A 21,449-nucleotide genomic window follows, 5' to 3' on the forward strand; every position below is an offset into this window, starting at 1 on the left:
AAAAATAAATAAAATACTGGTCTTCCTACACTAAACCTTAAATCTAAACCAAACCGAGAGTATAATAAAAAGCAAATGTGAAACGAAAAACATGTCGACTCACATGCTCTTCAGGACTCGTACCCGGTCATTTGCATAACATGTGCTATGTTCTATGAGTTGAGCAACTGTGCAATTTGACTGTGCTCAAACAAGCTTGTAAATGTAGTTGATTATGTAATGCAAATGTTAAAATTTCTGCAGTAAAATGCACAAGCACTATGTTAAAGTGTTTAGATGTCATAACGTGATTGTATGTTATTAACTGCCGTTTTACTCATGATTTGTGTGAAAGTGAATAAAAGATGTTGCTGTAGTGACTCTAGTGTTCATTTTACCAGGAAACTGCCGCAAGACTTACAATGAGGCACATAAAAATCATTTTGCAAAAATGTAAAGTTTTGTACAATTTGAAAAATGTAATGATACAATTTTGAGTTCATACTGAAATCTCTGACTTTTGATTGTATCTTGACAAAACTGAGTTGAAACATTGTATAGATCTATTCCAAAAGTCTAAAGAAGACACATGTGTATTAAACTCTTGGGCTCGTAACTGAAAGGTAGTAGGTTCCAACCTTATAAGCGGTGAACCATGAACTCTCACTATTATGCCCTGATAAAAAAAGGTCTGAGAAAAGTATGAGAAGGAAACTTAAGTAAAAGTCTCTATTTGCTTACTTGTGATTGTTATTCCTATGGGTAGAGTTATTTTGTGTAAAAAGGCACAACAGCATGCACAAGCAAACCTCATTTACTCTCTATTACACTTCCTCTGATATTTCCCTCAAACACACAGGCATAAAGTCTGTGAATGAAACAAACAGAAAGAGGAAGAAACGGGTGTAGGTTGAGAGAAGACAGGAACTAGTCAGTGAACTAGTTACGCAAGTGTGTAATGCAGTTGAGAGAACGTTTCAAAGTAGAAGTGGTCCTCCCATTGGGGCATAGATAAGCTCCTCCCCCTCACCCAAAAGAACCTCCCACTCCCACTCCCTAGCTCCTCCCCCTCTCTCTCACTGGCTCACTGAAGATATCTGGGTCACTCCCAGCCCTCCCCTCCTTATATTTCCCTTGAACAACTCGAACAGCTAGAACTCAGCTGCAGCCCTCTCCGCCTCTCTACCTCTCCTTCTCTCTCTTACGCTCACTCTCCCTCCCTCTTTCTCTGCTACAGGTGTGCGAAGACCTAGGCCAGCCATTCATGCTGTGCCTGTCCCTCCTGGCCTGAATCAGATAGCATTTAAAACATCATAATACTGATCTGATATCATCTAGAGCATTACACACATATGCAAAGATTCAAATTCCTGGAGTGTCCAAAGAATCCTGGGCCCAGACATCCTTATCTGAATAGATACAGTGTGACACAGAGTTTTCATTTAGTGGCATTCCAGAACAGGCAGGATGAACTTTGACGAGGTACTGGACCGGATTGGTGGGTTTGGACGTTTCCAGAAGACGCTCTATGTGTGGATCTGCCTGCCACAGATCTTCTTGGCCTTCCACATGTTGGTGTCTGTATTTACTGGTGCCGTGCCCCCTCACCTGTGCAGATCTACCTGGCCACCAGGCGACGTTGGCGGTCCTGGGTTGGGCCTCAACTTCAGCAATGCTCCTGGGGAGTCATGCTCTTCCAGCGCACTGTCCCAGCTTAATCACAGTGACCTCAATTTACCAATTACTGAGCACTCAACCGGTTGCAAGGGTGGATGGGAGTTCAGCAAAGATGTCTTCCTCAGCACTGTTGCCACAGAGGTGAGTGCTAATCTCATAACATTGGGGTTGAATAAGGAGGCAGCAGTTTTATGATATAACGTGCATGATGTTTCCCACGTGGCACTTCCTTGTGTCCAAACCAGATGTGATGCAATAAAATTACAGCAACAAGCAATCTGTCTGTCCACACTGTACGCAAAACTGCAGTGCAAAGTGGCTCCATCACAGCCAATCAGAACATATTTATGTTGGCTTGACAAAGTCAACATACTGTTATTCTACAAACTTGGTTTGGGGTTTTTCAAAATACCTAAACTTAGACCAAATTTTAATACTATCTCCTTTGTCAGGCTTACATCAAATTCTGACAGCCTTTTCCTATCTTTTTGTACAGTTATGGCGATCGGGATTTTGGACCAATGGGAGTTCACAGTGGGTGGGGCTATCATGGTCAGGGCTGGTTTGGACTAAATCTCTGATTAACATGAGATATTTTTTATTGCTTGTTGCTTAATTGTGTTATGTATGGTTAGGACACGTTGTAAGTTCTCTCTGGTGTTATATGACTGGTTGCGTGGTGTGGTTTAGATGGTTTGGGTACCAGGCTGCAGTGAGAGTTTCTGGCCTCCTGTGGTGAAGGCATCACAGACCGCTTCATTAAAGAGGTGTAACTCATAACACTGTGAGAATGGCCTTTGTCACGCTACATTTGACTGGTGACATGAAGAACGGGAAAGCAGGACAGATGAGTTGCTCACAGCAGGACCTATTAACAGAACCTGCTTTGATTTGCAAACACTGGATGTTGTCCCGGCCTCACAATGGGGGCCCGACCATCTGATACTTCTCTCTGCTGTCCAGCTGCCGAGCGGAGGCGGTGGGAAGGGGAGCGGACAGGGTATGGGGCATGGATATGGGGAGAGGAGAGGATATATGAATACAATAACTTCGAAGATCCAGCCAAAACTCTAAAGCAAAGGGACAGTGTGGTGAACTTATAACACAGTCAACTGGCAGTTGACATGATATTTAATTTTACTGTCCCCTTAGAAAAAGGCCAATCATATTTTTCTTATATTTTCAGTATTTTGTTGGACAGCTAAGAACACCTTTTGCCCATTAATATAAAATGATGTACTCAGATTGTGTTTTGTGTAAATGTAGAAAATGTATAAAATGGCCTGCTGTGTGACTATCCTCATATGAAATACAGAATCAATTCAAAATGAACAATGTAGAAATAAGTATTATTAAAAAATATACTGCCTGATCATGAATTTACATATTGCACTTTAAATGTAATTTCGTAGCTTATTATTGAGTCCTGTGATATGACTCGTAAAATCAGTTTCTAAATGGGCAATCTCTTGGGAATCCTTTAAAATGTTGCAAATCCCAACCCCAACAAAAAGTAAAGAAGACATTTTCAAAGCAATAAAATAAGTTAAAAATTAATTTGTATCTGTGTGGATGCAAGCATAAGGGAGGCAAACTGTTGGAAATAAGGGAGTTAAATTGTCAGGTGTGACATGCTAAACTCCATCTAAAACTGCTTTAAATAGCATTCTTTAAATTGTATTATAATTGTTGTGCATGCTGTTTTCATGAGTTATATTAATTGAGAGACTACATGGGATATTGGTGCTTTTATAGAAAAAAAAATATATTAAACAGTGACAAAACTGAAAAAAAATAGTGACCATTCACAGGACATAAAACACTTTCCCTTATACAAGTGTATCAAGTTTAACCAAAAATATTCATTTTGGAAAAAAAGTTAATGTTAATGTCTATTTGTCAGATCTGATATTAAAATGATGATGGTCAAATCCCTGCTGGAGATCCAACTAAAAGTAGCTGATAACACTTTACAATAAGGATGTATTCATTAACATTAGTTCACTTCATTATTTAACATGAATAAACAATGAACAACACTTTTAGTGCATTTATTAATATTGGTTAATGTTAATGATTTTGTTAATTAAAAGTTGTATATTTTAACATTAGTTAATGCAGTATGAGCTAATGAACAACTGCATTTCTATAAATGAACATTAACCAAGATTAATAAATTAAATTGTTAGTTTGTGGTGCCTAATGCATTTACTGTTAACACATATAAACTTATTGTAAAGTGTTAGCAACTAGCTTCCATTGGTAGCTGCTTTTATATGGTAATAAGTTGGTTGAAACTGGCCATTATTAGTGAAAATGGTATAGGTGGTTTATCAGCTGGACTACCAGCTGGTGGAACCCTTTTCATCTTGGTAGATCATATTGGTCAGGCTGGTTAGGACTGGTACATCACCTCAGACCAGCAACAAACCAGCTACCCTTGTCTAAAAACCAGCTTGAACACCTTAGCTTCATATGGCCTGGATTTCTTTTCAGTGATTCACTCCATTTTCCCATATCACCTTATATTTCAGTGGGATCTAGTGTGTGAAAATGCCACTTTGAACAGCATTGGTTCTTCTATCTATATGTTTGGGCTGCTGGTTGGAGCTGTGCTGTTTGGTGCCCTTGCTGATAAGTAAGTAGAATCACCTCAAGATATTTCAAGACACACACACACATACTGCACACATAAATGCACAAAGATTCTCAGGTGTAAAAAAAAAAAAAACTGAATCTGAAATGTAATGACTGATATCATATCAAATGCTGACAAATGGTTCTGAGTGACATCACTTATGAGATAATCAACAAACTGTGCGTGCCTGGACAAGACCCTAAATACCAGGAAGTTCTGGATTTTTAACATAAATAGGTGACTAGAGAACTTTTTTATACCGTGAACACATCCTTCCAGCTGAACACGGCATGTCAACAAGCTGACAATGCGACTCTGTCTGTAAGAACCTCAGTGCACCCTCTCCACCGCTTATTTACACACTCTCGAGACGACTGTGAGGGCGTCTCTGCTGTATGTGGGCTTCTATTTGAGTGGTCTTGGTTTTATTTACGGATATTTATAAAGAGAAGGGATGACTGAATTCTTGAATGCTTCTTTCCCATCTAACAGGAAACGTTCCAACAACTTTGGTTAACAACATGTGAAGTTTAGTAACAAATGTTGTAATAGACCATCTGTATGATACTATTAGTATTTGATAAAAATTCTCACAATGTTAGGGGAAAATATTCTGAGATCAACATTGACTGTACGTCTTAAAACTAGATTTTCTCAGAGTGAAAACTGATCCAGTAGCTGGCAAATTAAGTTTTCAGGAAGTTTTTATGTTTTCAAGAATATTACTTACTGATGTTAAGAAAACTGGACATTAAAATATTTCCACAATGACAACATAACTTTTGGAAATAATTTAAAGAACACAAATTTGTTAGCTGGGTTGTGCTGTCGCCAAATCAAAAGTTTCTGAGGTTTTGAAATGCAGTGGTTTCAGAGAGCGCCCCTAATATGCAGCACATGTTCACATCTCAGTGTCGGAGAGACAATACCAGCACTGTGGTGTGAAAACATTCACTGCTGAATGAACTGAAGGGAGAATGTGGGGTGGAATGCTCAATTATACTGGAAAGGCTGGAGAGAATGATACTGTCTAGGAAACAGAATAAGACTCTGGGGCGGATTCATTGGACAGTCACATTGTTGTAGCATGTGGTTTGTCAGTGCAAAAAACAGCACCTTGAACTAACCAACCACAGTCCAACTTGACAAGGTACTATATACTTATTAAACTTAAGTCTTTGTCTTTCTTTTTAGCATAAACACACCTGCAGTTTAATTTCTATCTTATTATAGAAAGTACCTTATTCACAAGTCAGCGCAATTTTCCTAGTGCAAGAAATTAATTGTGCAGTTACCACCTGTGGGAAGCAGGCAGTAAAAGGAATTTTATTTAAAAGAGTTTATCTGTGTCCAATTTCTACTGATTGTGGCAGCAGCAATTTATGTGTTATAATCGTATAATCAGTTTGCACATTACATAGTGCCAATTGCATTCAGCACAGATTTTGTGACCGGGAGCGCGTTGCGTAAGCAGCTTGAGTGACCCAGGTTCCTATTCAAGTTGAAACAGGAAGTAATCGGTTTCGCTTAATCAGTGACAAGCCTGGTTCGGAGGGGCACTTTTCCCTCTAACATTTCATTTTATTCCACTAATGGTTAGGTTTGGGTTTGGGTTGGGGGGTAGAGTCCATAAAATATGCATTCCTCTTCACTGTATTACATCCTGAACAGCTGAAAAGAACTTGCATCACAATTAGCTTTTGGTGAACTCTCCTGGACATAATGGAGCACACACGTGCCTATAAGCCCTACAACACACCGCTTTGGCCACTGGGAGCAGTGTTTTAAATTTCGGTAAGCATATACTGATTTTTGCTAAAGAAAATTCAACCTACTCTTTCTGATTTCACTGTGAGATCAGGCTAAAATATTAGGTATTACTAACTCGGCGACTATGTAACTGGCTAGATCACAAACCAAACCACTGATGATCGCACACCACCCAACTGTCAAGCCCATTCGATTCAGTGACAAACCCTCCCATTTTAAGAGACGCATGACAGATGTAAACAAACATGGATACAGGAGTTGGCTGCGGTTGCTGCTCTGTTCTGAGTCATGAAAGAAATGGACCAAACACATTTCTTGGGAGGAAAGATTTACTAGTTAAGCTCCACTTTGAGCGCTTGTTCGACATCTCCATTTCTTGTGCTTCATCGCCCAACACACCTATAAAACATGTTTGATATCTTCTGTCGAGATGAAATCATAGTCTGAAGGTGAGAAATTGGAGTCTGTATCAGTCATATCCTACACAATTTTCTGAAAAATATAACAACTATGACTGGCCCAAAATCTGCAGACTGGAGCCCACAAGTACTGACTCGGCCCAACTGCAATCTGGGCTGAAATCATGTAGTGTAATCCATCCATAAATGACCAAAGTTCATCCATGCAACTCTATGTGGCACAAGCTGATAGGCCATGACACATAGAAGCACGTCTTAACAAGGAAAGCCTTTGCCAAATCTGATTGGCACATATCGCTATCTTAGGTCTTTAGATTAAATAAATTCACACATAGCTAGTCTAATTCACTTGTTAAATTATCTCTGGGCTTTCCTGACTCAGGTCACTAGCATTTAAGCTAATCAGCTAAGCAGGCTGAGGTTCACATAGAAATTTAGTTCATAAGTGTTACGCCATTTGGACTAGCACACACTCCGTGCACATGGCTCTTCAGAGCAGCAGCAGTACATAAGTCTTGGCCTAGATCTGCTTGGTTGCGGGGTTGCATTTTGTGTTTGTGTTAATGCATTTGTGCAGCTTCCTTGCATTGTTGGGGGATCGTTTGTTAGGTTTATTTGTGCGGCAGGATGTAACACATGCTCAATGCAGCATGTCTCATTGTGCAGCAGCAGCAGCATGTCCACATGCTAACTCAGTATCTATGTGTATGTTCTAGCAGTAGCAAGTGTCCATACTTGCGCTGCAGTAGCAGCAGCATAGCAGATCTAGTCCACCAAGACCAATATCCAATCAATATGTCATACTCACATTCACATGCTTAATCTTTCTGAGATTTGGCATGACTGAACTAAGCTTAATTACACAGTAAGCTAACTGAGGTTCTGTGCTGTTTTAGATATGGCCGCAGAATGATCATACTGATCGGTTTAGCGGTGCAGGCCATTTTTGGAGTGGGGGCAGCTTTTGCCCCAAATTTCTACATCTATGTCCTGCTTCGCTTCGTGGTGGGCATGACAGTGTCGGCAGTGATTATGAATGCATTTGTGTTGGGTAAGTAAGACATCCACTAAAGACTTTAACATCTTGCCCTGTTCTGTTTTGTCAAGCTGTCCAGAACCAAAAAAATATAATTGTCAAAGAGATATTGTAGCATTATCAAAATTTTGACAGCAAGAGACAACTGTCTGGTTTACTGTGAGTGAAGTTCACTGTCTACTGTGTGCGTTGTGTCTGGTTCTGTAGGTACTGAGTGGACGGGCCCCAAAAAACGCATGCTGGCAGGTGTCATCACGGACTACTTCTTTGGTTTTGGCTACATCCTGCTGGCAGGGGTGGCCTACCTTATCCGAGATTGGCGTAAATTGCAGTTGGCCATCTCCGCCCCTGGCTTCCTCTTCCTGTTCTACATCTGGTGAGTTCCACAGGAGCTGGAAACTTTTTTATAGGAAACACAAAAACAGGTCACAAGGACATATTTTCACTTCTCTAATGCTACCCAGCTGTAGGGAAGAGGAAAGAAGGAAAAATTGGGAGAGAGGGAAAAATTGGGGAAAAGAGAGCTGCGTCCGAAAGCTTAAAAAGGCTGTATTTGGAGGTAGTAAGGCATCAAGGCATGTCTAAATCCATTGTTTACATAAATGTCTGCAGAGATGCCTTTATCTAGTCATTTTTTTTAATATAACATAAATGTGTCCTTCACTGTCTTAGATCTCTCACAATCTTGTGCACAATTCGCCCGTTGGTCGAAAGAATATAACGACATCCGAATGAGCCGCTGAATGCAGCAAATGTTTATAAATGTCCAGTTTTCTTTTTTTCCCTACTTGACTTTGAGACTGAGAAATAAGCATTGTAGTATCTAAATATTTGCTTAGTATTCTCTGAAGCTCCCTTGAATTTGTTTTAGATCATTAGACAACATTATAGTGCCTTAGAAGGCTACCTGAAACCAGTTTCCTTACAAGGTACCTTCAGACACAAACACTGCCTGTGAAGTCACGGACTTATTGGGAATTGAGGCATCAATTCAGCTGCATTAGCTTTCGGATGTAGATAAGATGTTTAGTAGGCAAACAACCAGGCAGATTGTGATTGGCAAGTTTCAAACTTTAATGCCCCTCATTCATGTTTTTGTTAGCTTTTCCAGGAAATGAATGTGTGCATGTACGTTCTTGCTTGTGCATTCTGGTATTCACGTATGTTTATGTGTTCACAGGGTGCTCCCAAAGTCTGCCCGTTGGTTGATGGCCAATCAGAAGCATGAACAGGCATTGGATCTGATTAGTAAGGCAGCACTTATTAACGGCAAACCTCTGGACGATGATGACATGGAGCTTTGCAAGGTATGCTATACTTGTAGTCTCACGTAGCCAAACTTTGGACTTACAGTAAGAAATCTGGTCCACTTTGTAGCATATTCTGGCCAAGAACCTACCACTTAGATGGGTAGATACCATTTTACTAACATGAAAATGACCAACCACAGTGTGTTTAGATTTACGTGTTTAGGGGTGGGTTTATTTGAAGTAGTTGATATCACAGTAAAAGAACAGCAGGGAAAAATATTCAAAAAATGGTGTGTCAATCTGTACAGAAAATACAGAAGTAATGAGCAGAAATGAATGTAGACTTTGTAAATAATCTGAACTTTTAGACAGATGGAAGTTCTGATCACAGACAGAACACAAGGTGGATTTACTGATTTAAAGCTGCAAAATTTGGCTAATCTTGTGGTAAGTTTTTCCTCAGAAGTGCTAATAATATCAAGCAGATACTGTACCTTTTAAACACAATTTTGTTCCCCAGCAGACTGAAAAAAAAAAAAAAAACTTTGTACCAGACAAAAACTGGACAAAAAACAAAAAGCTCTACTGCAGTCAGGCAATCTGATTGAAGCTAGCGATTTTCACGTGTCCAGTTTTGTGTGCAATATGCATCAAACATGAAGTTAACTTGGTCTGTTGGTGTGGGGTGCCATGGGTGTGCCATCTGAGACTATTGCTGGGTTTTCATCTAACTATATATATTCAAATTTTAAATTGGATTGGAAATGCTTGATATTCTCAATATTCACTTAAAGGTATATGCACTAGGCAGAGGTTTATTTTCTAGAGTTTCGCATAGGTCAAAATGCACATTAAAGATGCACTCAGTAATTTTTTAAGATTTTTTAAGTATGTCGAAGTGGCTTACTTTAGCTTACACTGACACCTAGTTGCGTGGATGCTGCATCATTCAAACACAGTAGTTTTCAGTTACCAATGCCACTGTAGAAATTCACTATGCACAGTAAGCCAGGATTAAATTAATCCATGAATGAAAGTGTCAAATAACAAAGCAGTTTCTAAGATTAAGCGAGTAGTATTCAGTTGGTCATGTGATGCTAACATGGTGTGCCCCCGCTCCATGTAGAATGAAAAAGCTTTTAAAAGTTTACTGATATTACTGAACTCTTCATCTCACATGAGTGGTCATAATTTTATACATTTATATATGATTTTATATATATGAGTGAACCTTTTAGGTGATGAAAATGATTATGTGTTTTGACCATTTGTGCATGTGTTTCCATTCCTTCTCACAAAAGCAATTCTTCAGACATAGCTCTTGACATTCGGAAGTGTTTAACCCACAGCTGGTCATTAAAGTGGCTCCTTACAATCCACCAGAACAGCTTTGAACGTGGATGTTTTCTGGGTTTATGGAGGCTGCTGGTGTCTGGGCATCTGGGGTGCATTAACGCACAGGCTTACACGGCTGAAGCCCAGGGACCCACAACAACCAGGGGGCCCAGCTCATCCGCCACCCCATTTTCCCCTGTCCATGTTCACGGGAGGCGTGTCTAAATGCTTTCAGTGGGAGACGCGTTTGTTGACACGGAGATAGTGCACAACTGTGAAAGGCGTCCGTGTAGCATATGTTCAATGCAAAGCAGGTTTGCTTTGCATTGAACATATGCTACACGGACCAACCCCCCGCTCAACAACTGAAAGGGGGCCTTCACGGAACAGTGAGCCTATGTGCCCAGAGGTACCTTAAAGCGCCCCTGCTGGGCATAGCAGCCATTTTAGCCCACATTATATATCACACTCATTCTGCTGCATCTCTTGGCAGCATTTAATAAAATTATGTACAGTAGCGCAAATATAACTCTCACCAAAGCAAGTCATTCAGCTGCTCTATCATGACAATGCGGGCTCCCTCAGGAAAATGTGCATGATGTAGTAGGCTAGATATGGAAACGTGCAATGATTTTGCATTTGCTTTGGTTGACTTTTAAGAAATGCGCTTAAAATAAGAAACATTTGTATAGAAACCTAGCTTATGACTAGCATTATCTTATCTGTCTTTTACTGGAAAGACCTGTTAATTTTTCAAAGCTAGTTCTATAGTGGCGTTTTTGCCTTGGGAAATGTGCGGGAGGTGTGGGAACTATTAAATGGTATAGAACTTACAAATTTTCAGTTTGTGTGAATGTTACATTCTGTAGGTAGTTATGCAAATAAGAAATACATTCATAAATTTCATCTGTCTTAGGAGTAAAACAGCATCATCACAAAACTCTAATTTGCTAAACTGTTTTAGACAAAGCAAGTTACAGTGGGCTAATCAAAGCGATACTTGTGTTGCTCAAGACAATAATGACTGACAGTATCTTCCCCTCCTTAGCTCCTTAGAGACTGACAGCCTCAGACATCAATCAATCACTTGCATTGCATTTCTTTTCCATACAATGTAAGTAAATGGTCACAAAGGCTAACATTTTGTCTAATAGGTCATTTTGTGTTCCATTAAAGAAGGAAAGTCATAGGTGGTAGCCTTGACTTTCTAGATTTTGCAAGATTGTTTCATTAGCTGGACCTGGCTGCGCTGGTAGACCATCTTGGACCAGCAATAAACTGGCTGCCATGTTTCAAAAATGAGCTTGGCCAACTGATATAACCAGGTTTTTCCAGCAGGTCTCATGACCAAGATTATCTACAGGCCCAGCCTGGTCCTCACCAGCTAGTGGTCCAGCTGGCCAACAACCTAAACCATTTTGGACCAGCCAGAAACCAGCTACCATGCTGAAAGGCAGTTCCCACATTACACTGGTTTTAGCTGGATTTTCCTGCAGGGCTTTGCAGTTATATTTGCATTTTATCTGGAATGTAACCAAGTTACATCTCCCTTTAGAAAGGAATATTCAAAACATTCTCAGTCATCCAACTTCTCCTACAAAGGAGTCACATTTAATCTCTCTTACTTTGCAGAACACCAAAAACTCAGAGAAACTGCAAGACCTGCGGAAGTACACAGTCATTGATCTGGTCCGAACACCCACAATGAGGAAACAGTCCCTCATTCTGTTCTACCTCTGGTAAAAATACACTCTTAGATGCAAACAACACAACCTAAATTCCGAATGAATGGTTCAACAGTTGATCTTAAGCAAACACCATTCACATGTTCAAAGCTCAGATCTAGAATTCTCAGAGCAAGCAAAAAAACTGAAGAAACAGACTAAGTAAGGCCAGTAAGGAAAGGAGTGATGCAAGAGGAAGAGATCAAAAGAGATATCAAGAACGTCTAGACTCAACTGCACATGCAAGTTAGTTACATGAGCTTTATAAAGCAACATCTCTGAAACTCTTATTTAAGTCTGAAGAAAGCTACTCTCACTCTCTTCTAAAAGGAATACGTCTCAGTTGTGCAACTTAATAGAAAAAAAAAACACTCATGTCAAAACATTACAGTCATTCCTCATTTCTGTTCAGGAAAGTTACACTGTAACTCCAAAACAGCATAAATCTAACTAAATGTATTGAGGTTAATGCTTAAACAATACAAATAATTTGTTAAGAAAAATCACCTTAATTTAGCCTAATAAATATTGTCTAAAAACAAGTCTAAATGTCTTACACAGCTTAGCTTCTCAATTAAATGTATCTTGCATTCAGGATATTTATATATATTTTGTTCTGGAAAACAAGTAATGTATAGAAGTACAGTAAGTGCACAACTCTCTTCAGATTTACTTTTAACAATTATTTCTTTGGCTTTGCAGTAATCTAATTCACTCACACATTCCTGCATTTCATGACTAATTTCTTTACATTATGCATATTTTCATTTTTTGTACAATGATAATCATATTATTAATAATAATAACATAACTACTTCTGCTTTAGCTCTGTAGTTCTGGTTCACAAAATGGTGGTATGAATTTTACTGACTGTGTTTTTTACAGGTTTGTAAACGTCCTGGTATATTATGGGCTGTCACTCAATATATCAGACTTTGGGATGAATATCTACCTGACGCAGATGATCTTTGGCTTGGTGGAGATGCCAGCACGTACCATTACACTCTTCACCCTAAACCGCTCTCGCAGGATATCCCAGTTAGCATTCTTAGCAGTAGGAGGCCTGGCCTGCCTTCTCACCATATTCATACCTGATGGTAGGTGAAAAACTCAACATCTACTCAACTAAGCTCTACAATCACTAAGACTCAAGAGGTCCACCTAAAGGGTTATCAAATTATCCAGCTACAATGTGTATAAGATCCTGTCAGTCACTTTAAGGCAAGTAAGGTCATGCGGTGGACATATAATGCAATTAGGCAGCTATTTTCTTGTCAAAGAGATTTGGAGAGATTTGGAAAAAAAAGACAGCAATAACATCTGCCAACAATGGTATCATAAACTGTGCTTCTTAAGCTCAAATCGTGCAAAAAAAAATTTTTTTTTTTTAGCCTGGTCCACCTTATGTTCAGTCAACTGACTAGCAATGTCTCTATCAAAAAGTTGATTGGCTCTTTTAACTGTAAGGTGGGACTTCCATTCCTACAGCTGCCATATTTAGCGTTATGGTTTCCCCCATTCATATGAGCAGGGTCCGAAATTAATGTTTAAGATTACCAGCCAAGGTGGCTGGTTGTGCTGTATGTTGTTTATTCACTAAAAAGAACCAGCTCAATAAATGAATTTTTTGCAGGAATCGGACAACACTGATTGCACTGTAAATTGTTGATTCACTAAAAAGAATCATCTCAAAAGAGTCCTTTGTTGCAGAATCAGACCTCTACACTGGTGATGCTTTATGTTTCATGGTGTAGATTCAGTAGTAATGTTGCGGCACTGCGAAATAGTAGTGTATCAAAACACACTATTAGTATTTTAGTTTAGTTTTCTTTTTGCATTGTAATAATAATGCATGTTCGAGATCCTTCAATGGCACCGGATGTCATAAAAATCATTTGGTTCTGGTGTTTTTAAAAACCAGTTCCCAACCCTATTACTTAATTATATGGACATCTAGTGACAGCAATCAACAAATTTTATGTGTGGTGGTTGGTAATTAAAACTTACTCATCCACTGAACTTACTCAAAACTTACTCATCTTCCCTTCTTCTCAATGGCATGAATGGTCCTGAACATTGCATTCATTGCTTCTAGATTTCTTAGACTATCAATGAGCAGCGAAGCTAGCTAAATTCTTCTTCTTCTTTTGGCTGCTCCCGTTACGGTTTGCCACAGCGGACCATCCGTGATCCGCATATTTCACTTGGCATGGGTTTTATGCCGGATACCCTACCTGACACAACCCCCAGTGGCTGGGGGACTCTCACTCACATCTACGGGGCAATTTAGAGTCTCCAGTTCACTAAACTTGCTTGTTTTTGGACTTGTGGGGGAAACCGGAGCACCCGGAGCACCCGGAGGAAACACATGCAAACACAGGGAGAACATGCAAAATCCACACAGAAAGGCCCAGTTGAGCTGGGGCTCAAACCCGGGACCTTCGAAATTAGCTAACTATCATTCTGAAATTATTCAAACTGTAATAGCAGAGCCGTTCAATCTAAACATTTTATGGTAATTGCATCAAACACCTGTGACCATGACTGTAGGCCTAGGGACCACCCATGAGGACAAAACTGGAACTTGTTACATTAATTTGGCATAGATATTGATAGAAAAGAAAAATTGGGAACCTGACAATGTTTGACAATTTTAATTCATCCACCAAAGTGGCATGTGACACTGAAATTCACCGGCCAAATAGAAAATCTACCACCATTTGCCGTGTTCATTTCGGACCCTGTATAAGAGTGACCCATCTCATCCTATGATGTCTCTGGCCCTGTTCGAAATTGGAATTCTCAGCCCTAATGGCCCTCCTCTGAGTCTACACTTTGCTGCTTGGACTGTTTGTCCATAGTCCATTGTAGAGTCCGTACCAGTGTGGGATCTTCAAAGGGGTGCATCGAGGACACATAGCGGCCATAAAGGGGACACCCATGAGCACCCTTCTTAAAGAAAAAATGACCAATGAATTTCATGGCTCCTCAGTTTTCATAACACTGCTTACTACTGTGGATTGTTCAGAGGTCTGGAGCATTCTGAACCACATCTAAATATCTTGACATACGCAAATTGTTTGTTTATATAACTTACCCATTTGTAGAAATATGATGAAAGCAGAGGTGGTGGTGTATGTTTTATGAACAACAAATCCTGGTGTGATCAGAGGAACATACATTCTATCAAGTCTTTCTGCTCTCCTGATCTGGAATTTCTCATGCTTCTGTGTCGACCATTCTGGCTACCGAGGGAATTCACAGCGGTCATTATCACAAGCCAACACAGACCGGGCACTCAAGGAACTGTATGGGAGTATAAGTGAGCAGGAAACTGCGGGATGTTCCGGTCCGCCTCTGATGATGACATCGAGGTTTACGCTGATAGCGTAACGTGTTTCGTCAGAAAGAGCATAGAGGATGTTGTTCCGAGCAAAACAATATGGACCTACCACAACCAGAAGCCATGGATAAATAGCAATGTTCGTGCATCACTTGATGTGCGGACCTCAGCTTTTAATTCTGGGAATGCGGAGGAGCATAAACAAGCCAGTTATGCACTAAACTATCAGAGCAGCAAAACGGCAGTACAGGGACAAGATTGAAGGACAGTTTAACACCACCAACTCTAGAAGCATGTGGCAGGGAATTCATATCATCACGGACTACAAAGGGAATAAAAACTCCGGCGTGAACACCACTGTCTCTCTCCCGGATGAGCTAAATACTTTTTATGCTCATTTCGAGGGAAATAACACCGCCCTCGTGGAGAGAGCTCTCGCAGCCGAAGCTACAGAGGTTAATTCACTCTCCGTCTCTGTAGCGGATGTAACCTTATTCTTCCGACGGGTGAATGCCGGGTCCAGACGGCATTCCGGGCCGTGTCATCAGAGCGTGCACAAACCAACTGGCTGGTGTTTTTATGGACTTTTTCAACCTTTCCCTCTCCTTGTCTGTGGTCCCCACATGCTTTAAAATGTCCACTATTGTGCCTGTACCAAAGCAATCCAAAATCACTTGCTTAAATGACTGATGTCCTTTTGCTCTGATCCCCATCATCAGCAAATGCTTTGAGAGACTAATCAGAGATTACATCTGCTCTGTGCTGCCTCCCTCACTGGACCCATTGCAGTTTGCTTACCGCAACAACCGCTCCACTGATGATGCCATTGCATCTACACTACACACTGCTCTCTCCCACCTGGAAAAAATGAACACATGTGAGAATGCTGTTTGTAGACTACAGCTCTGCATTCAACACCATAGTGCCCTCCAAGCTAGATGAGAAACTCTGGGCTCTGGGCTTAAACAGCTTGCTGTGCAGCTGGATCCTGGACTTCCTGTCAAGCAGACACCAGGTGGTTAGAATAGGCAGCAACATTTCCTCATCACTGACCCTCAACGCTGGAGCCCCGCAGGGCTGTGTTCTCAGCCCACTCCTGTATTCCCTGTACACACATGACTGTGTGGCAACACATAGCTCCAATGCCATCATTGAGTTTGCTGATGATACGACGGAGGTAGGTCTGATCACTGACAATGATGAAACAGCCTACAGAGAGGAGGTGCACACTCTGACACACTGGTGTCAGGAGCACAACCTCTCCCTCAACGTCAGCAAGACAAAGGAGCTTGTGGTGGACTTCAGAAGTAAAGACAGAGAACACAGGTCCATCACCATCAATGGAGCACCGGTGGATAAAGTCAGCAGCTTCAAGTTCCTCTGTGTCCACATCACTGAGGAACTCACATGGTCCGTCCACACTGAGGCCGTTGTGAAGAAGGCTCATCAGCGCCTCTTCTTCCTGAGACGGCTGAGGAAGTTTGGAATGAACCGCCACATCCTCACACGGTTCTACACCAGCACTGTAGAGAGCATCCTGACTGGCTGCATCTCCACCTGGTATGGCAATAGCACTGTCCACAACCGCAAAGCACTGCAAAGGGTGGTGTGAACTGCCAGACACATCATCGGAGGTGAGCTTCCCTCCCTCCAGGACATCTCTACCAGGCGGTGTGTGAAAAAAGCTTGGAAGATCATCAGAGACTCTAGCCACCCGAGCCATGGGCTGCTTTCACTGCTACCATCAGGCAGGCGGTATCGCAGCATCAGGACCTGCACCAGCCGACTTCATGACAGCTTCTTCCCCCAAGCAATCAGACTTTTGAACTCTTGATCTCTCACGTTCAATATACATCAGCACTGCATTTTATTAATCTTATTATCTCACACTGGACTGTCATAAATTATATTCTCTCTTAACAACACACTGGCAACTGACTATCAACTAACAGCCTGAATGTCAATACAGTACAATACAACCTGCTGTATATTTTATATATACTATTTTTATTGTATAATGTGTATTCTATATTGTGTGTTTTGTATACTGTACATTCTATTTATTATTTGTATATTGTGTTGTGTGTAATTACGTGTATATTAAATATGTAAATTGTGTCGTGTAAATCTGATGTTTATTGTAATTGGTATATGTCTCATCACTGTCATGACTGCAATGTTGCTCGGAACTGCACCCAAGACTTTCACCCACTATTGCACTTGTGTATATGGTTGTGTAACAATAAAAGTGATTTGATTTGACATAAGGTTTATAGAACTAAGTTTCATGTGCAACTTTCCTCTAGGCATTCAGGATTTGAGGACAAGGCCAGGCATTTAAACATGACTTTCTGTCATAACCAATCCAACCTCAGCCATACATCATTTCTGTCCCCTTAGATCTGTCCATTGTTCGCACAATACTTGCCATGGTGGGTAAGTTTGGGATCACCGCCTCATTGTCCATTGTGTACATCTACTCAGCAGAGGTCTTCCCAACTGTCATCAGGTGAGCAAGAGCAAGAGAAACTGCTCAGTTTAAGGTTTCATAGGGGGTTTTGATAAATACCTAAGACATGTGAACAAGTTCCAAACAAATTGGAATGTCACCGAACTCGTAAATCAAGTCATACATAAGTCAAGTATACCACACAGGGAAGAGGTGGTTACGGATAGAGCTGGCTATTTACAATATATCTTAATGACAATGTACCAGTAAACACTGAAACTCTTCTCCAGGCTCTCTACCCACATTTACTATCTTTTTAGCCAGACAGAGAAATATAATAGAGGACAGGAAATGAATACACCGCATGTTTGAGTTTGTCCGCCCTGGGTTTCTTTTTTTTTTATTTCACACCGCAACTAGTCCCGCCTCTCCGAGATTCCCATTGGTCAATGGATGTCTACAGCAGAGTGTGTTGAAGCAAAAGTTTAAAAGTTTTCAACCTTTGACGGGGCTTTACTATCATAAACCCTTGCGTTTTCCCTCTCCGTACTTCCAACACACTATCCCCTTTGAAATCAATGCATTTGCAGCTCTGACACAATGTGCCCTCTAGTGTGTAGGCTCCCTTATTGTCGGTGTGATGGACACGCCACAACGGATTATAATGGGGTTCTATTGCTTTTGATGCAACGCTCATGTCCGGTGTAGATAGGGTATTAAGGTTCGGTCACATTTACCCTTGCACGGCAAAATACAGCTGGCAAAATAGTTTGTGGGTTGCCCCTACTGGGGGTTCGGTTGCCAGCTGGTGCTTATCCTTTACCACCATCCCCCAATCTGATGGGGCGACTAATTTTCAAAGAAATATCAAATCAGGCCAACAAAATAATTACATGAATTTATTATTAGTATGTATTCACACTTGGTTTGCTTGCCTGCGTTAACATGAACTGTACCCCAGACCACCTTTTCAAGTTAACTCAGCTGCGGTTTGCTGGTGTGAAAGTCTTTCTTCCTCTCAATTTCTGCAGACAAAATGGCATAGGTATGGGTTCGATGTGTGCGCGGGCAGGTGGTGTGATTGCACCCATCATCTACCTCTTGAGAAACATCAGCCGTCATGCCCCCATGGTGGTGTTTGGCTTGTGTCCGCTAATAGGTGCTGCCCTCACCATGTTTCTGCCTGAGACAGCCCATTCGCCTCTTCCAGACACAATAGAGGATGTGGAGCGCACCAGTGCCAGGTGAGATAACCCCAACCCTCCCCACTCTAGGTCAAATATATTAAAGATGGATTTTTCATTGGAAAAAAGTGAAACATTTATTGGATTATAGAAAGACTGTGAACATTAAAAATCTTTGTTCATTTGAGAACTGGAGTAGACCAAGTGTATTTGATTGAGTTCTGATGTTGGTTTTTAGCAGGCCAACATGGAATTTGCAGAACTATGCGCAAAACTCAGCAGATTTTCGCAGGATTGTAAAGCTCATCATTCAAGTTCTATACACTCTCTAGCCTCACATAGCTAGACCTCTGACTTTGGCAAAAAGTCTGGTTACATATTCCAGCTTAAACTGGCTAAAACCTGCCCCCTTAGACAGAAAGAGCCATCTGACTGACATGTAAAGCAATCAATCACAATTTTTTAAATTATTATTACAAGCTATTTAGTGGTGGGGTTATCTGATATATAATACCATAACAGCAACATGCCGCAATCCTCAAGAGTGATTGCAAAGACAGCACAAATATAGAAGAAAATGTGTAGAGAGTACAGTAGAGAAAATAAAGTAAAGTGGGTCTCTAATTTACTTGCTACTAAGTGCTTCAAACAAAACTTTAAATATGTAATGTCACTAACCTGGCAAATATTGGCAAATCCATTGATTAGCACAGAAAATGCAGAAAAGTCTGCAGATTCTATCTGGGCCTATTTTTAAGTTTTCCTTTGAGGTTTTACAAATGTGCATGCCTGCAGCATAAAATGTTATCATGGTATGAACACTTATTAAAAAACTTTTCATTAGTTCCTTATTATTGTTTTGAGTAGTTTTATTTAGGTTAGTTGTTGACACTTACAGTATGGACTCTGAAATGATGCCAGCACCCTCACCAGGGACATTTAAAAAAAAAATAGTTTTCTCCGTGGTCGGATTTGGAATTTTTTTCCCTTTGCCATTCCATCTCTTTTTAATAAGGAGAGCTGGATAGAACATAAACCAAAAATGAAAACAACTGAAGTGTTTAACTGCTGCACTCTGAGTCCGGAAAACCACAATATGCTAATATGAACATATTTTGTTCAGAACAGATCACAGTTAAACCCGATACACTTGAAATGTTGTTTATTTTGCCCTTGTTTTACAGTGCTAGGGCTGAGAAGTTGCAACACGCTCTATATGAAGAATGTCCCAAACAGAACCCCAACATCATCCTGTGATCAGCAGGCCTACATTAGACTGTCTCCAAACAGCCAAATTAGAAGTTAAGGCTTTTCAGCTCTCATTTTCGACTTTTCGTTCCAGGAGTACTTTAATGTAGTTATGAAAGCTTTATGGAAATGCAGCCAAATTCTGTGGCTAGCAGAAAGCCAGGGCTATATTTCACAGTTTTTTGAGTTTGGATGCAGTTTTGTTACATTTGTACAATAATAGACATTAATATGAGGGCATTTGCAATTTGTATCATTTTTTTATTTTTTATTTTTTTTGCAATGTTTTTTTTTTTTTTTTTTTTGAAAAAGGAATTTACCTTTTTTAAAACCTGGTTCTAATTTTGCATTGTCTTTACAGGTGAATGTGTAATTTCTGCACCATTCTGTGAAATAATGACTGTGTTTGAATAGGTTTCCCGAACACTCCCCCCTTCTGTCACTGGTCATGCAAACAAATTGTTCTGCCCACAACTCTGAGCCAATATTGCTGTCAAGCTGGTCGGGATGCTCAAAAAGTGTTTACATTTTTCAGGCTAATCAACCTACAAACTTGCTGCTTATTTAGTTTATATATTGGGATAGGAGAAAGTATTTTAACACAAAATTGCACACTTCACCTTTAAGACTCATGTTAGTCACCAGCTATGTTTAACTGTGCTTTTTATTTTTTATTTTTTTATTTTTTGTAAATAATGTACATTTTACTATGACATTTTTAGAAATGTACAGTTACATACAGTAGGCTGCATTTCATCATGTTTTTGTTTTGTTTTTTTATACCAGTGACTCTCTCATTTCAATTTGTTTCCAAATGTGAGAACTAGCAGGGTGCAAACACGTGCCTTGTGCATTCACTTCCTCACATCTGCAGTCTCTTGTTCACTTGTATTTTTTCACATCTTTCCAAAAGGGGAATGCAGAGAACGCAATGAAATTCTCCTCACAAAAGCACCCACAGAAGACTTTCCCTGCTGAAAAGACCAGCTTATGTTGTGTTTTGGGTGCTAGTCCTCCAGCATGGGATGCTGGTGTCTGCACCGGGCTTTTAAACTACCTGACCAGCATAATCCCACCTAGACCATCATGGAAATTGCTGGTTAAGATGGTCTTTTTAGCAGGGATTTTTCTGCCTCTGGAAGTTTATTTGATTTCACTGAATTGAATTGAATTGAATTGAATCTTTATTGCCATTGTATATGTATAACTCTCATTGCACCCGTACAATGAAATTACACTTGCAGCTTCCTTACTAGATGCTGTAGCACAATAAAAATTAAAATTAAAATTAAAAATAAGAAATAGTAAGATTATATATGTATAAATATTTAAATGTGTGCAATCAATCCAATATGGAAATGGTAATGACAAAAGTAACAGCAATATACCCAGTATAC

General features: G+C 40.2%; 1 protein-coding gene across 1 annotated transcript; it reads left to right on the forward strand.

Moving 5' to 3' along the window:
- Positions 1 to 1,199: 1,199 nt before the first annotated feature.
- On the forward strand, positions 1,200 to 20,283 carry LOC127415826 (solute carrier family 22 member 6-A-like). The gene is made up of 10 exons (XM_051654805.1): positions 1,200 to 1,797; positions 4,191 to 4,294; positions 7,380 to 7,534; positions 7,727 to 7,895; positions 8,700 to 8,826; positions 11,737 to 11,843; positions 12,714 to 12,925; positions 17,572 to 17,680; positions 18,652 to 18,864; positions 19,989 to 20,283. The coding sequence occupies exons 1-10, from the start codon at positions 1,447 to 1,449 to the stop codon at positions 20,059 to 20,061; spliced, it is 1,620 nt and encodes a 539-aa protein (XP_051510765.1). The 5' UTR covers positions 1,200 to 1,446; the 3' UTR covers positions 20,062 to 20,283.
- The last annotated feature ends 1,166 nt before the right edge of the window (positions 20,284 to 21,449 follow it).

Source organism: Myxocyprinus asiaticus, chromosome 25 (assembly GCF_019703515.2).
Source record: "Myxocyprinus asiaticus isolate MX2 ecotype Aquarium Trade chromosome 25, UBuf_Myxa_2, whole genome shotgun sequence".
Lineage (NCBI taxonomy): Eukaryota > Metazoa > Chordata > Actinopteri > Cypriniformes > Catostomidae > Myxocyprinus > Myxocyprinus asiaticus.